The 18,492-nt window shown below is 45.9% G+C and overlaps 1 protein-coding gene across 1 annotated transcript in view; it reads right to left on the reverse strand.

The window, feature by feature from the left end:
- The window catches only part of DNTT (DNA nucleotidylexotransferase), a 293,652-nt gene extending 277,896 nt beyond the window's left edge, over positions 1-15,756 (reverse strand). The window contains exon 1 of the mRNA XM_083149314.1: positions 15,423-15,756. Within this exon, the coding sequence (XP_083005440.1) occupies positions 15,423-15,625 (203 nt within the window). The 5' untranslated portion in view covers positions 15,626-15,756. The remainder of the gene's footprint in view (positions 1-15,422) is intronic.
- Between the last annotated feature and the right edge of the window lie 2,736 nt (positions 15,757-18,492).

Raw genomic sequence — 18,492 nt, forward strand, 5'->3', positions numbered from 1 at the left:
GCTCTGAACATACATGACGATAAAGTCAACAATAAGCATGCAGTACAGACAACGAGGGGGTCGTTACTGCTTGCAAACCGTGGTAATGCGCATCTTTTATGTTATTGAGCGCACACACAAAGCTATATTACAAACGATATCGCTTAGAACGACCAAAATGAGCTATATCATTTGTAATATCGTTCAGTGTGTATGGGGCTTTATGCAAACCTCGCCTAGAACTTCCACCGTCAGCAGCAGATTCAAGTCAGAATAATAGTTTGTTGCTGCTTTATGTATAAAAACATCTCTTAGCAAATAATGAATAATTAAAAGAACAACATTTGGACAACAAAGCTAATTTATGAATCTCCCAATTCCACAGAAGACGGGTCTCTGCAGATCTCCCATGTACAACGTTGCTTTTGTGCAGATTTTTTATTACTGAAAGGAATGAGTAAAGCTAACCTGCCAACACAGGCAAATTGAGCACATTCCTCTTCTTCTTAATGAGTTCATAAAAAGTCATGAAAATATTAATATTTTAAGATACATTTATTCCTCTAAGGCAGCGGTTTCCATCCAGAGAGAGTGATTTTTAAAATGCATTTCTTACAAATATTACTTAGTAGCAATTGCTTTTAGAAATGTTGTATTCTTACAGAGTAGACAGATTATAACAATGGCCTTATTCCAGGGTTCTAGGCTTCTCAGCAAGTCTGGTGAAAGGTCACTAGGCCTCCACCTGGACAGTTATACCCCTTTCAGATATACTACCTGGGATTTTACACCCGGTTCAAACCCAGGTTTTTAAAAATCCAGTGTCCTTTGCAGGTGCGCTGGACCCGGGATTTTAGAGGACTAAAATCCCAGGTAGAGCCTTTCAGACATACCCTGGTCCAGGGATTGTGCGCGTGCACTTGAAAAATCAAGGGATTTTGCCGAATGTCTGAAAGGGGTATTATTGTCCCTTATTCTGGATCACTTGCAAAGGCAAATTCCTTCTCTAATGAACAAAACCATGTGCACTGCAGGTGGGGTAGGTGTCACTTGTGCAGAGAGAATTAGATTTGGGTGGGGTTTTACTTCAAAATGAGATCTCTATTGCAGTGTAAAAATAAAGCAGTCAGTATTTTCCCTGCACAGAAACAAAATAACTCACCCAAATCTAATTCTCTCTGCATATGTTACATCTGCCCCACCTGCCCTTATTCTAGTTGATTCGGACGGATGGGTATTTCGAACAGGAACCGAGTGTTCTTAGCCCTGCCTACCGTACGGATCGCTCACACTGTCCGAATGCGGTAAGACGCTGAGTGAATGGACTGCGAGTGGATGTTTCATGTGAACACCTCCTCCATCTGTGGGAACCTCCCCCATCCTCCGATGGAGTAGGCCACCAGTACCACTTTGTGGATCCAGAGAGTGGGGTTCACACCCAGAACATTGAGAGGCTGTGGGGTTCCTGCAAGTGACACAATAAGCACTAAAGGGGCACTGTGCGCCATCAGCTGGACTCCTACTTGCAGGAGTTCATCTGGAGGAAGACCCTTGGAGCAGAAGACCCCTTTCAGCGCATCCTGCACGCGCTGACCCTGCTCCCCCAGGCAGAGAAAGGCGACGCCGCAGAGGCAGAGACAACTGCGTCGACTTCGGCAGCTGTTTCTGCCAGTGCAGTTTCCGAGGAATTAGTTTTTACTAATTTTTTGGTGTCTTTTTTCTTCTTATTATTCATTGTATTGTCATTTCATCATTTTTCCTTGATTCTTCTTCTTAATCTTAACTAAAATCCAGTTAGCAGTTAACACATGTTGTCATTACTGTCTCAGATGTATGATATGGCAGGTGTGAATGTGTTCCTGAAACACCCCCACTATCCATGCCAGCCCGAAGCGTGGCGAGCGCAACGAGCCCTGCGAGGGGCAGCGGTACGCGTCATCCTGACCTTTTCATACCCCCACTATCCACGTCGGTGTGGAGTTGATTTGATAAAGTGTGGCAAACGCAGCGAGCCACCGAGCCCGAAGCGTGGCGAGTGCAGCGAGCCCCGCGAGGGGACGTGGCATACATGCAAAGTTACCCGCGTCCCCTCGTAGGCCTCACTGCGCTCGCCACGCTTCGGCCACACTTTATAAAATCAACTTCATGCCGACGTGGATAGTGGGAATATGAAAAGGTAGGTAGGATGCGTAACGCATCCCCTTGCCACGCGTCGGCCTGGCGTGGATAGTGGAATAAACAAGGTCGACAGCTGTTACGTCGACAAGTGTCATTGTCGTCGGGTTTACTAGTGTTTTTCAAATTTTTTGGTCTGTGTATTTTTGGAATAATGCTGCACCACTATACCCGAGTACAATTTAGACCAGGGCTGGACAACAGTGGCCCTCCAGCTGTTGATGAACTACACATCCCAGGATGCTTTGCATTAGTTTTGCTATGTGGCCATGCTGAAACTGATGCAAGGCATGCTGGGATGTGTAGTTCATCAACATCTGGAGGGCCGCTATTGCCCAGCCCTGATTTAGACATTCTAGCGTCTAAATTTAGATGCACCCTTGTTAGCGGTTTGTGGTGCATCTAAATTTAGACGCTAGAGCGTCTAAATTTTTGACGCGCCCTTTGTTATCGGTTTGCGGTGCTGTGCTTAGACCCTATAGCGTCTAAATTTTAGCTCTAACATATGCGATAATTATGGCAAAGGACAGCTCTTGCTTTAAGAGCTGTCCTTTGCGTTGAGAGAAAGCGGGTCCCATCGGGACCCGGCAGCTTCCGGCGGCTCCCCCCGCCCTCCCTTACCCAGCTCTGCTGCTGCACCCGGGCTCTCCTCCTCCCTGCACCCGGAAGAGGATCATAGTGCAGGGGGAGGTCACAGGTCCGGGCAGCACAGCACTGTGCTGCCCGGACACAGGTGAGGGGGGGGTCGATGCAAGGCGGTGGGGGTCGGTGTGGGGCGACGGTGGGTCGCGGTAAAAGCCCATAGGCTTCTATGGGGCATCACCAGATTTTTCTAGCGATGCCCCCATCACGATAAGGCAGCGGGGGATGCTTAGAGCATCCCAGAATGCGGTAAAAACCCCGATAACAGGGTTTTTACAGCATTTTTAGTTTAGAGACTCTCCCCCCTAGCGGGGTGTCTAGTTTAGATGCCCCCTTTGTTAGCGGTGTGCCGGGCTGTCTATTTCTCTTTGGAACTACAAGTGCCACAATGACCTATCAGCGCTGGGCTGCGGCGGAGTCACTATGCTGACAACATAGTTCAAGGCAGCCTATGAGCTAAGCTGATAAGTTATAACGTAGCTACGCTGATAGCATAGCTTAGAGAAGTAAGCCAGCCATTGGGCGTACAGCTGCCAGGATTCAAACGTAGTGTAGAGCTGCCGCCGTGAAACTAAACAAGTACCGAATTTTCTATACTTCTGTTACAAACATTAAGTTGTGTCACATTCTCCAGTAAATACCACACACCCGTTATTTTCCTTTGCAAAGAAAATCAGTTGGAGACGGAGCGGCTGCTTCCTGTGGTTTATCAAGTTTATATAAAAAATTCACATTAATTGTTGCCCAGACTTCAAAGCTGGGAATATTGCCATCTATAAACTCAGTATTGTGGTAGGGAAAGCAGCGGAGTTGCTCATTCATTGCATTAGAACCTGTACAGCTGTGTCTGCTTGGGCTCAACACAGAAAAATAGGACAAATTACAGACATAAATGGCAAAATAACAGATGCTACAAAATTATACACAACAAGTTGCATTTTTCAGTTTGGTACAAAGGCAGCTGACAAACATTCATATTGTCCACACAGGTACTTAGGTGCTGAAAGCTTTTCTAAAAAAAACCAAGAAGACTTTGTACACTGTATTGTGTTTCAGGGAACCAACATCATAAATATATATAAATATATATATATATATATATATATATAGTCAGTAGATAAACATACTGTATATTCTATTTAATCACTCTCATAAATACATGAGTATAAGATCTGCAGTTTTCCAGTTTTCGGCTTGCTACATTTATCAGTAGTTCGCATTATAAGAAATGATGTATTATATTTTGATTGTAGTTTATGTTAATAACGGCCTGACACTTTGATTGGCAGACGGCAACAAAGCAATAGACATACCTCCCAACTGTCCCGTTTTCCGCAGGAACTGCCTGGTTTTCGGGGACGTTCCCGCATCCCTCCCGATGCCAGCATTGTCCCACAGCGGGGGAGGGGGGGGGAGCAGTTGGGAGTCCCCCCTGTCACCTAATAAATAGACAGTATTCCCGTACTAGAGAGGCTGGGGGCTTACATAGCTGCTGGTCAGGCCCCTTCAGCGGCGAAAACAGGGCGTGGACTCAGGGAGTGATGCCATTTACAGGTCACGCCCCCTCGTGGCTAAGCCACACATACCCTCCAACATGACCCATTCCATTAGATAAAAAATGCTCTGTTGCTGGAGTTCCCTGCCAGTGGCAGTTGCAGATGTGAGCCTGCAGCACAGTCCAATATTCAAAAAGGGGAGCCACACCTAATGCCACCCCAAACATCACTGTCCTGGACTCACTGGCAGTTGATGTGACCCCCCTCTTTGAATTTTGGACTGTGCTGGAGCCCCACCTCTGTAACTGCCACTGGCGGGGAAGTCCAGGAACAGAGCATTTTAAACCTAATGGAATGGGTCATGTTGGAGGATATGAGCCACACCCCCTAATTTCGCAGGAGTTCCTCTTTGCATGTCTACAAAGTTGGGAGGTATGAAATAGGTGTAACAGCATACTTGCCTACCTGACCCTCTTCATGAGGGAGAAAAAGCTCTGTTCCTGGACTCCCCTGGTAATGTATGATTGCCACCACCTGTGGTGAAACCCCTTTCTTATTAATTACCTAGCTCACCACAGGTGATGGCAATCATACATTACCAGGGAAGTCCAGGAACAGAGCATTTTCTCCGTCATGGAGAGGGTCAGGTAGGCAAGTATGCGTAACAGCAATTGTAACTACTGCATACCCTCCAACATGACCCATTCTATTAGGTACAAAATGCTCTGGTCCTAGGCAAGATACCAGTTTGGGGGCCCTCCTCCCTTGAAATAATGCTGATAAAGTGGAGAGTGATAAATAACCAGCTCCTAACTTCCATGCTTCAGGCTGGGTTTGAAAAATGACATCTAGGAGCTGCCTTATTGTTTATCACTGTCCACTTTATCACTTTTTGAGGCTTACTGCATTTGGCCTTTAGTTTTTTGGAAGTAGACTTAATAGCTGTGTCACATTTAAAGTAAGCTGACTGCCTACATATAGTGGATGAAACCATTGTGTGTGTCTTATCCTATCAAAGAACATCAAAGGGACATCCTCTGGGAATGTTTTGGATGGTCAGGATATCTCTATGGGCCCCTTGGGACCTGCTGGGCCCTAGGCCAGTGCTTAGGTTGCCTTGTGGAAAATCAACCTCTGGATCCAAATACCATCTTAGCTTATCTAGGTCACCTCATCTCTTTAGTTTGTCCCTAATACTTGGTTAGGATCTGGGGGGTGGGAGCTAGGGATACCAATCCCGGGGGAATTTTTTTTAATCGTGGGAATCGGGATAGAAAAATGACCAATCCCGGGATTACCAGGAACCCAGGAATTACATCACTGAAAGGAAAAAATGCCCCCGTCCCTGACATTTGCTTACAAGTGGGCAGTATCATTGTGGCGAAACTGCCAGGAGGAGGCAGTCGGCGGGTGTTACAGAAGCGGTTGTTCCAATATGCAGTCTATAATACAAATAAATGTTGTCTGGCTGCTCTGATTGGTGGCATCTTTAATTGTGTGGCCCATTTAAGGAGCAGGTTTCAGGTAAACAGACAACAAACATGAATGAAGTCAAACCAGGCAGTACTATAGATGAAATAAAGCTGTTGTGTTAAAGTCTTAGCAGAGTGACGTTTCAAGTATTTTTACCTCTCAATGCACATTTTTAGGTCTATCCACAAACCCACACAGCCTGGCTGGGGGAGAAGCAGAATCAAGGACTGTGGGGTGAACAGGCACCTGGTAATGCGAGGCACCTTTTTGAGCTACACTAGGCTGAAAAGAAACTTAAGTTGTGCAGGTAACAGAGCAGGTACAGTAAATGTTTGTGGGTGACGGAGATGTGATGTGTGTTGTATTTCTTGTGTTGCTGGAATGTGAGAAGTCCTGCACCTCATCATCAGTAATCTTCTGAAAAAATAGTTCTGGTTAACTTATTTCTCATATAGCACAATAGTTTTAGGACACTGGTCTCATGAATTCATTGTACTGTATAATGGGGAAACAAACTTCACATAGAGATCTGATGATTTGCATACAACCTCGATGGTGGGGGACAGCACATTCACGTGTCCAGTGGTGCAAGTAGAATTTTTCTGTTAGTGGTACTGATACTCAGTGCTAAAAATGGGCATGGTCACATGTCATGAGGGGGAGGGAGTGGCTACATGACAATAGAGCAGTGGTAGCCAACTCCAGTCCTCAAGAGCTAGTAGTAGTAGTAGTAGTACGTTTATTTATAAGGCGCCACAAAGTGTCCGCAGCGCCGTACATAGCAAACAAAAAAAAACAAAAAAAACAAATTACAAGGTAACGTACAGGGTGTGTAGAAAGATACAGTATAAATAGGGGTATAGCTGGTAGAACTAAAATCAGCATCAGTTCAGAAGTAGGTGTCAAAATAGTCAAGGAGACCGAAGATGAAGTAGAGGAAGGGAAGAACAGGACAGGAGCACAGGTGAGGTAATGAGGTAGGGTGAGTACGTGAGGAAGGAGGGCCCTGCTCATAAGAGTTAACATACTAAAAATAGGTGGGTGGACGAACGAAATACAATAGGATAAGTAGGAACGGAGGGGAACGGAGGCAGGATAGGAGGATCAAAAGAGGTTAGGAGGAGGGATAGGCTAGTCGAAAAAAGTGGGTTTTGAGGGAGCGCTTGAAGGAGGTAAGGGAATCAGATAGCCTGATGTGTGGCGGGAGGTTGTTCCAGTGCAGGGGGGCAGCGCGAGAGAAATCTTGGACACGGGAGTGGGAGGAGGTGATTAGGTGAGAGGTCAGTCGGCGGTCAGCGATGGAGCGAAGAGGACGGGAGGGAGTGTGGATAGAGATCAGTGAAGAGAGGTAGGGAGCTGTGGAGGAGGAGAGAGCCTTGTAGGTGGTGGTGAGGAGTTTAAAGAGAACTCGGAAAGGAATGGGGAGCCAGTGAAGAGATAAACAGAGGGGGGAGGCGGAGGTCGAGCGGCGGGAGAGGAAGATGAGCCTAGCAGCAGCGTTAAGAATGGATTGGAGAGGTGCGAGGCGGGTGAGAGGTAGCCCAGAGAGAAGGATGTTGCAGTAGTCAAGGCGGGAGATGACAAGAGAGTGAATGAGAATTTTGGTCGCGTCAGTGGAGAGGAATGGTCTGATGCGTGAGATGTTGCGTAGGTGAAAGCGGCAAGACTGTGAGAGAGCACGAATGTGGGGGGTGAAAGAGAGGGAGGAGTCAATGATGACACCGAGGCAGCGCGTTTGGTCGGTGGACGTGATCTCGGTTTCACCAATGCTGATGGAGATAGTGGGAGAAGAGGGGATGTTCGGGGGATGGAAGATTAGAAGTTCAGTTTTAGCCATGTTTAGTTTCAGGAAGCGTTGGGTCATCCAGGCTGAGATGGCCGTGAGGCATTCGGAGACCTTGGACAGAAGTGATGGGGATAAGTCGGGGGAGGAGAGATAGATTAGGGTATCATCAGCATAAAGGTGGTAATGAAAACCATAGGAGCTGATGAGGGTGCCCAGAGAGGTGGTGTAGAGGGAGAAGAGGAGAGGGCCAAGGACCAGGGGCGGGCTGGGCCGGGGGGCAGGGTGCCATCTGCCCCCCAGGCCGCTCTGGCTGCTGTGCTGCGGGCCGCGCCGCCGCGGCCGTGTTCGCGGCCGCTTTGCTTTTTTTTTTTTTTTCTGCCGGCGGCCATGTTCCTGTGGTTTTTTTATATGATATCTGCGGGCTGCGGCCACAGGAACATGGCCGCCGGCCTCCACGGCTACGTGGAGGAGGGCTCCGGCCGGCAGCCTGTTCCCTCTTGTCCCCGGCGGGCGGCAGTGGCAGTCAGTCGGCAGACGCTGGGTGCGGTGGGGACGTCATGACGTTGACGCCTCCCACCCACGCGTCTGCACTGGACTGGAGGAAGGCTGGGGGGCCGCCCGTTAAACTACTCGTGGCGTGGGGGACACTTCAGGAGGCCGCCGCCGCAGAGACGCAGAGAGAGGGGAACTGAAATTTGACAGTGACAGACACAGTAGTAAGTTAACATAAAAAACTACATATCTGCTGTGCTGTTCAGTTTCATGTATATTAATAATAATGCCATGACACCACAGGCTGCTCCACCTGTATAATAATTTGTGTCATGGCATTACTATTAATAATAGTAATTCCATGACACAAATTATTATACAGGGGGAGCAGCCTGTGGTGTCATGGCATTACTTTTATATTATACTGGGGGAGCAGCCTGTGGTGTCATTATTATTGTACAGGGGGAGCAGCCTGTGGTGTCATGGCATTATGCCATGACACCACAGGCTGCTCCCTCTGCATAATAATAATACCATGACACCACAGGCTGCTCCCCCTGTATAATATTAAAGTAATGCCATGACACCACAGGCTGCTCCCTCTGTATAATAATAATGCAATGACGCCACAGGCTGCTCCCCCGTATAATAATTTGTGTCATGGCATTACTATTATTATATTATACAGCGGGAGCAGCCTGTGGTGTCATTGCATTATTATTATACAGCTGGAGCAGCCTGTGGTGTCATTGCATTATTATTATACAGCGGGAGCAGCCTGTGGTGTCATTGCATTATGCCATGACACCACAGGCTGCTCCCCCTGTATAATATAAAAGTAATGCCATGACACCACAGGCTGCTCCCTCTGTATAATAATAATGCAATGACACCACAGGCTGCTCCCCCTGTATAATAATTTGTGTCATGGCATTACTATTATTATATTATACAGCGGGAGCAGCCTGTGGTGTCATTGCATTATTATTATACAGCGGGAGCAGCCTGTGGTGTCATTGCATTATTATTATACAGCGGGAGCAGCATGTGGTGTCATTGCATTATTATTATACAGAGGGAGCAGCCAGTGGTGTCATAGCATTACTTTTATATTATACAGGGGGAGCAACCTGTGGTGTCATAATTATTATTGTACAGGGGGATCAGCCTGTGGTGTCATGGCATTATGCCATGACACCACAGGCTGCTCCCTCTGCATAATAATAATGCCATGACACCACAGGCTGCTCCCCCTGTATAATATAAAAGTAATGCCATGACACCACAGGCTGCTCCCTCTGTATAATAATAATAATAATGCAATGACGCCACAGGCTGCTCCCCCTGTATAATAATTTGTGTCATGGCATTACAATTGTTATATTATACAGCGGGAGCAGCCTGTGGTGTCTTTGCATTATTATTGTACAGCGGGAGCAGCCTGTGGTGTCATTGCATTATTATTATTATACAGCGGGAGCAGCCTGTGGTGTCATGGCATTATTATTATACAGAGGGAGCAGCCAGTGGTGTCATAGCATTAATTTTATATTATACAGGGGGAGCAACCTGTGGTGTCATAATTATTATTGTACAGGGGGAGCAGCCTGTGGTGTCATGGCATTATGCCATGACACCACAGGCTGCTCCCTCTGCATAATAATAATAATGCCATGACACCACAGGCTGCTCCCCCTGTATAATATAAAAGTAATGCCATGACACCACAGGCTGCTCCCTCTGTATAATAATAATAATGCAATGACGCCACAGGCTGCTCCCCCTGTATAATAATTTGTGTCATGGCATTACAATTGTTATATTATACAGCGGGAGCAGCCTGTGGTGTCTTTGCATTATTATTGTACAGCGGGAGCAGCCTGTGGTGTCATTGCATTATTATTATACAGCGGGAGCAGCCTGTGGTGTCATGGCATTATTATTATACAGAGGAAGCAGCCAGTGGTGTCATAGCATTACTTTTATATTATACAGGGGGAGCAACCTGTGGTGTCATAATTATTATTGTACAGGGGGAGCAGCCTGTGGTGTCATGGCATTATGCCATGACACCACAGGCTGCTCCCTCTGCATAATAATAATGCCATGACACCACAGGCTGCTCCCCCTGTATAATATAAAAGTAATGCCATGACACCACAGGCTGCTTCCTCTGTATAATAATAATGCCATGACACCACAGGCTGCTCCCTCTGTATAATATAATAATAGTAATGCCATGACACAAATTATTATACAGGGGGAGCAGCCTGTGGCATCATGGCATTATTATTATACAGAGGGAGCAGCCTGTGGTGTCCTGTCTTTTACGCAGGGGTGCAGCCTGTGGTGTCCTGTCTTTTATGCAGGGTTGCAGCCTGTGGTGTCTTGTTCTTTATTTATGCAGGAGAGCAGCCTGTGGTGTCCTGTTCTTTATTTATGCAGGAGAGCAGCCTGTGGTGTCCTGTCTTTTACGCAGGGGTGCAGCCTGTGGTGTCTTGTTCTTTATTTATTTATTTAATTAAAAACCTGCATTTAACAATGCGCTACTTATGGGCCACTTATGCGCTACTTATGGGCCAGTGCTCTTGACTTGCCCCCCAGGCTAAAAGTTGCCAGCCAGCCCCTGCCAAGGACTGACCCTTGGGGAACACCGACTGGCTGGGGGGTAGTAGGAGAGGAGGAGCTCGGAGTGGAGACGGAGAAGGAGCGATCGGAGAGCTACCAACAGTTCACATTTTCCAGAGAACCTAGCTGCTGCACATGTGCACTCATAACTCACTAACACATTTAAATGATTCACAGGTGGAGCTAATTACCTCACTTGTGATTCTGTGAGGAGATCTGGAAAACATTAACTGTTGGTAGCTCTCGAGGAATGGAGTTGGTTACTCCAGCAATAGAGGCATGACCACAATTTACCACACACCGTAATGCCCCTTATACATTTTGCCACACACCTTAATGGCCATTACAAATTATGCCACATACCATAATGCCTTTTAAACAATATGCCACACTTTAATGACCATAACCATACCCTCCAACATACCCTCCAACATGAAGCATTCCATTAGGTACAAAATGCTCTGTTCCTGGACTTCCCCGCCAGTGGCAGTTACAGAGGTTGGACTTCAGCACAGTCCAAAATTCAAAGAGGGGGGTCACATTAACTGCCAGTGAGTCCAGGACAGTGATGTTTGGAGTGGCAGTAGGTGTGGCTCCTCTTTTTGAATATTGGACTGTGCTGCAGCCTCATCTCTGTAACTGCCACTGGCATTGAAGTCCAGAAACAAAGCATTTTGTACCTAATGGAATGGGCAATGTTGGAGGGTATGCATTACATGCTATGCCAAACACTGTAATACTTATTACACATTATGCCACACCAGGGGTTAAAGAGTGGGAGACTGAGTTCCACCACCTGTAATGGTTAAGTGTATCTAGGTGAACCTCCACATTAGCCCTGCAAAGTAATTCTAACAGAGAAGAATTATAGTTTGCAGGGGGGTGGCAAAAACCCTACCACTGTCCCTGGATCTGCTTAGTGGTTGAGGGGAGGGGGGTTCTTAATTGGCAGAAGGAAATTAGTTTCCTCACCTCTCCAGGACCACTTTAAGCCCTGTGCCACACACTGTAATGCACAAACGTACACATAACACACACCGTACTGCTTATTACACATTAAGGGGATGCTTCTGGTTGTCACGCAAAGCTGCCAAACTCGCAAGAAGAAAAGCCCGTCCCCATTTGCATGCTGAATATCCCTGCACGCATATGAATGGATGTTTAGCATAAACATCCATTTGTTGCCGACCATTGAATGATTTTGCAAGCGCTCGCAGATCTAAGACACCTCTATGGTGTCTTAGATCTGCAGGCTGCCTGTATGGGAAGGGGGTGGGCAGCTGATATCAGCTGCCCGCACCTGCCTGTTTTCATGGGAATGCCCATGAAATGCTGGGCGTTCCCATGGGCGCAACCCCTCACCACTGCCCCCCGCCCGTACTGCTAGGTGCGAACGGGCCGGCGAATAAGCAATTCAATCGCACCATGTGGCTGCGCATGCGTATAAGAATGTATGCGCATGCGCAGTCCCGAAACATCCCTCCCCACTCCCTTGTGCAAATGTGTAGGAGAGCGAATGGACTAGAATAAGGTCCTAAATCACACATCATAATGCCTATTACATATTATGCCACACAGTTATGCCGCTGACACCATTTTATATCCATCAAACACAAAAATGCCCCTTACGAATTATTCCCTACAGTAAAGTATACTTACTCGCATAATGCCCTCTGTAGTGCCGCTTACATGCCTAATATTCCCTTTAGGACTGTTTACACATATAATGCCCTCACTAGAGCCACTTAAACATAATGCCCCTAGTAGGAGTTATGGCTTTACATGCTCCTTTCCAGGTGTTACATATTTCTTGCCAGGGGTTTCTTGCTCATTGCTAAGGATTTCTTGCTCTTTGCCTGGGGGTTGCATGCCTATTGCCAGGGCTTACATGTTCAAAGCCATGGGGGTTAGGGGAGTTACATGCTCATTGCCAGGGGCACAGATCACCAATGCTCCTGGAATCTGGTACTTCTGGCTAGGTCTGGGTGCAATGTGCTCCCCTGGCAGAGGCTGGAGGTCCAATAGGACCCTGAGCACCTGTCTCCTCCAAAGTAGCGGCCATTTTTGGAGGGGCCCAGGATCTCTGTCCATGTGGACAGAGACTCTGCAGCTTTTCAATACTGGATTTTGGGCTGGTGGTACGGAGTGCCGGCACCATATTTCTTAATGGTACCCATGATGCAGAGACCTATGCCACGGCCTGGGGGATTGACAGGATGCAGCCATCTGAGGACACCCCCATTTTCTATGCTTGCCTAGACCAGCGCCTACATCTTCCAATGCAGATTTACTGGTCCTGGCCATGTATTTGAGGCGGCCATAAACTGAGAGGTACTCAGATGGTCAATGGCCAATGTTACTCAGATGGCCAATGTTGTCATGAGTTATCTGATGCTGCATCCCCGGATCCTTGATGTTCCCAGATCACACAAGGATTCAGGGGCTGTCTAGTAACATATTACTATTTTTGTTACCGCCAGGCACTGCAGAGACTATTTTTTATGACCACCACATAATAGAAAGCATTTAATACAGAGAGCATGTGAATGGTCATTATACAATACAGAGTACTGTTAAGCCACACAATATAAATCCCACCTCATTTAAACTCTCTCCTAAAAAAATTAACCTCATCAGGATCATTATAGAAACCCCATTTGACATAATGAATCCCACCCTCATATAACAATTCCTATACAGTATTCCTATCATTAATTACATTCACATTCATTACCTTACTATGGGTGGGATGCACTTAACTCCGTTGCTGCATCCCACCACACATCACCTGGGTTTTGCATTCACACTAATCCCAGCACATCCGCTAAGAGCTTGTCAATGCTCACTCGGCACTTGACTCTTGGGTCTGTAACTGTCTCTCTGCACAGAATGATGCTGGGGGAAACAGGACATGGTGGGATGGATCTGTGTTGGATCTTTTAACCAGTGCTGTGGACTGAAGCCAATAAGATTCTATAGGGTAACGCCACCAAAGCACCAAAGACATGTGGGGTTAAGTGCATCTGAAACCATTTTAAGGGTTTGTACTGCATTTCTCATTTAAAGCAATCCTCTCTAGGTCTTAAAATCTCTTCATGTTACTTAAACCCCAACAAGCACTAACTCCTTGAACTTATTCCACCCTCATACAACCCAAGCACAACTTACTCCCTTCCGGTTATAGATGTTCCTCAATGATAACCATTATCCCTCACACCTTATTCCCATCCTATCCCAACACTACCAGCTCCATTCACCTGTTGCTGCTCTGTTCTCACTATGAACCTCTAGGGAGGCAATAGGACTTAGAGGCAGAAGCTGTGCATTGTAACAGTGGATTACTTCAGGAGGTATCTCCGATATTTGCTTTGGTCTCTGGCTACATACATTCAAGGGAACACTTTCATTTGTGAGTGCCCCCCACCAAAAATAGCTCTTTTTGGGCCCTCTGTCCTAAATCGCAGGGAAACATAGTTCCGGTGATGCAATAGTTGGGGTTCTATGGAATTGCCATCAGTGTATGTTTGTAATTTGCTAAATATCATGGTGAAATGAAGAATCTGAAAGTTTTGCTCATCTCAAACTACAGGAATATCCAGTACATGAAAACATCTACCTGGAACAGGTGTGTCCTGGTAATTGTGTCAGTTACACAACTTTTGCTGTTTCCCTAAACAAGTCTGCTCCATCAGCTAAGGGGTGCCGGGCGACTCACTGACAGTCGGGATTCCGACAGTCATTACCCCGACATCGGAATCCCGACTGCTTCCTCGTGGGGTTTCATAACCCCCATAGAGGGAGAATAAAATAGGTGGCGAGCGCAGCGAGACCGCAAGGGGCTTAGATTGCGCTCCCACTGATGTGCAGTCGGGATTCCGACTGTCAGTGTGTTATACCACACCCTTGCTAAGCAGCTGTATGTCTTGCCATTAATAATATACAGACTGATGGAAAAAACTGTACAGCCTACCTGACAGTACCATAACTTCCCAGCATGACCCATTCCAGGAGGGATGAAATGCTCTGTTTCTGGAATTCCCAGTTCAACACAGGTGATACACAATCATAAACTAAGGGAAAAGTCAAGGAACCGAACGGAATGGAATGGTTCATATTGGGAGGAATGCACTATTCCACTAGTGCACAAAGTCGAGCTAAGTGCCTCCATGTTGTGCAGCTTATAGTACTCTGGGACAAATGGCCATCATGGAGGTCTATATTTTGCAACATAACAATGTTGGAAAGATATAAAAATTTACAACATTGTTATAAATCCTGGAAGAACACAGGTGTACAGTAGAGGAAAATTTACTAAGATTCAAAAAGTGAAAAGTGGCGATGTTGCCATAGCAACCAATCAGATTCTAGCGATCATTTCTATATTGCATCCTAGAAATTTTAATTGGTTGCTATGGGAAACGTCACCACTGTTTTCACTTTCAGAAGCTTTAGTAAATTTAGCCCATACTCTCAGTCATTGGAGTACCATACATTTATTGCATTTCCCAGTATGTTTTACCAAAAGCTCGGAACAGGGCCCCCTATTTAGCAACTGATTATGATAAATGTATGTCAAACATATTACTTAGACAGTAAAGATGGGCCCCCTTCAGCTCTGGGCCCCATAGCAGCTGCACCCCTTGCACCTATGGTAGTTATGCCCTTCTCTCTGAACCATCTTTAAGCCGGTGATAATACACCGCGGCTTGGCGATACTATTTTGTCATTTCCAGCAATAATCATCACCCTACCTTAGTTCATTTTCAATTTGGAATCCTTTTTTTCTCCCAAGTTCCATCAGAAAAGTCCTTCTACTTGTCCCCATCTTCCTCTCCACAAGGAACAGGACGAAGTCTTTAAATTTGACTTCATAGCGGCAGAATGAAGAGGGAACGTGAGCAATTTTTGGTCTCTTTTTTATAGGAACTAACATAGATGCTCTGACTAGATCCATGATACCAACGTATGCCAGCGTGATCTATTGTGAGCCAAATATTCCACTGCCAGCTGCATTTTTTTTATATCACCACCCATTGATGTCGCTTTTCCTGGCAGCCCGGTGGTTTTGCTGCACTAGATCTTGTACATCTGCAGAGCTATTTACTACTTTGAACAGAAAGTAAAATTATTTTATATAAACATATGACTGAAGAACTCTAAACAGCTTGGGCAGATGTTCTTTCGGTTCTCCACTAGCAATTACCCTCCTTGTCCTAGTTACATGCAGGAACATGTTGTAGATTTACATATCAAAGAATTCTGACATTGTTCTTTGTTACATCCTTTAATGTTATGGATAAAGGGACTGATCAAAGGAGTTTTCAAATTTGCAATAATTAATTTGATTAGAGGGATGTGAATTGTATTGATTAAGAAATGGTATCCTAGTATGGGCTAATAACAAGTGCTGTAAATACAATGGCATACGGTAACTCGGCCTCGACCTACTTATTATCATCAGCCTTACTTCCTTCATTTGCCGAATGTGTTCACAGTACAATAAAGGTGCATCTATTATCTAATTTGCTTTTCTTGCCCTCTTGCTATGTTTGCCAGTGTTGCAATCTAGAGTGGGATACATATAATGGGACTGTCTACCTTACAGTCGGAGGGGGGATGCCACTGGCCCCGATGCTGGAACACCCCCTCCCCCCCAAGCTCCTTCTCCTGGTTCCTGCCGCCGCTTCACCTCCTGGTCCCCGCTAATGGACTCCCCGCCACTGTTGCAGTCCCCACATCTACAATAGGAGGAGCTGTTGGGGAATTGCATTGGAATTAGGGTGGTCAAATTCCAGGATCAGCGGGATCCTGGAATTTCGCCCCAAAACTGCCGGGATTTCAATCCCGGGATTGGAGTTTCCAATCCCATGATTTTGGTATTAGACTGCGCATGCGCCTGGCTGTTCCCGATACCCGGCCTGCAGCTCTGCGCAGCATGGCGGTCAGAAGTTTAGCTGCGCAGGCAGCATCACTGCCACTCCATGCGCACCAGGCCGCCCACTTTAGGAGGAACCCTATCTCTACCGCACACCCCTGCCTCCTGCTCCGCTCCGGCCGCCGCTGCACTGGTAAGTAAATGTGCGGCGTGGACACTTTAGGGGGGTGGAGGCGTTGTTTTTAATCCCACATCCCTGGATTGAATACTGCCCAGTGTCGTACTGTTGTTAAAAGTCGAATCTGCATCGTCCAAAAATTGTTGGTAAATCGTTGAATCTGTGTCCTTTTTTAACAAAGAACACGTGAATTGACAAGTTTTTCAGAAAATCACATCTTTTCCGACCATCTGAAAATTTCTGACAGTCGAATAGAAGTCGGATAGGATGAATAGGTCGAATGCAAATAGGAACTATTCCACTGTGGGAAATATCGTCACAGGCTGAATATCCCATAGTGACTATTGTCATTCACATTCACAATGGGATACGGTCATTGGGTCTACAGCAAGTTGGTTCACAATCATTAGGGCGACACCGTTAGGTCGACATGGGGATAGGTCGACATGGTTCTAGGTCAATATGGATTTAGGTCAACATGGGTTTAGGTCTACAGGTGATTAGGTCAACACAAGCATTAAGTCGACAGTGTCTAGGTCGACAGTCAAAAGGTCGACATGGGGTTTTTCATGTTTTTTTACCCGAATGTTGACACAGGCATCATGCCTAAAGCATTGCGAGCGAAGCGAGGGGATGCGGTGCACTGCAAACTGTGTCCATGTCGACTGTGTCAACATTCTGGTCAAAAACAGTGAAAAACCCCATGTCGACCTTTGACTGTCGACCTATACACTGTCGACCTAATGCTTATGTCGATCTATTGACCTGTCAATCTAAACCCATGTCAACCTAAGCCTCTGTAGACCTAGAGCCATGTCGACCTTTCCCCATGTCGACATAACGGTTTCGACCTGATTACTGTCGACCAACTTGCTGTAGACCAAACGATCCCCACCCTTCACAATGTTGACAAAATGACCATGTTGACAATCTAGATCCCATCTTCAATAGAACTCCCATCTTAGTAAATTTACCCCTAAAAAATCAACATGAATACATAACACAAGGAGACTGCACATAGAGTCCTCTGATAAACTGCCCCTGCTAAGACATCACAATGTCGATAAAGTTTTCTTAACCATTGCATCTACTTACTAGCACAGCACCTTTACCTGTCTGTGACAGGGACTATGCACGTTTGTTTTATTACCACAAGGATGGTTACCAACATTGTTGAACGGTAGTAATAGAATAAGAGCGATAAAAGATAATTGCTAATCTCTTTACTGTGTGTAGTGTTTGAGGCGCAGCAGTGCGCCAGCAGGAGGTATTCCGTCCTTTCCGGAATTCTATTTTATTACAGTGACCAGTTTAATCAAGTTGATTTATGATGTAAATGTTGATGTTATAAGGGATGTTGTGCGCTGTCTGTAATCAGTGCGGTGATTTAATAAGGTTGAAAAGGTTCTATGTGAACAGGTCCATAATTATTGTAATTAATGTCATTTGTGATATAATTTTATAAATGATGTAATCAGAAAGTTAGAGTCAGTTATCTAATATCAACAGAATACTTTCTGGCAGTATTTCAGTTTGACAAGAACTATTCTAATAACACTCTCTCACAAAATCATGTGCACTGCAGGTGGGCCAGATGTAACATGTGAGAGAATTAGATTTGAGTGAGTTATTTTGTTTCTGTGCAGGGTAAATACTGGCTACTTTATTTTTACACTGCAATATAGGAAGAAAAACCCCACCCAAATCTAATTCTCTCTGCACATGTTACATCTGCCCCACCTGCAGTGCACATGGTTTGTCCAGCTAA

This window comes from Crinia signifera, chromosome 6 (assembly GCF_055691185.1).
Source record: "Crinia signifera chromosome 6, ASM5569118v1, whole genome shotgun sequence".
Taxonomy (NCBI): Eukaryota; Metazoa; Chordata; class Amphibia; order Anura; family Myobatrachidae; genus Crinia; species Crinia signifera.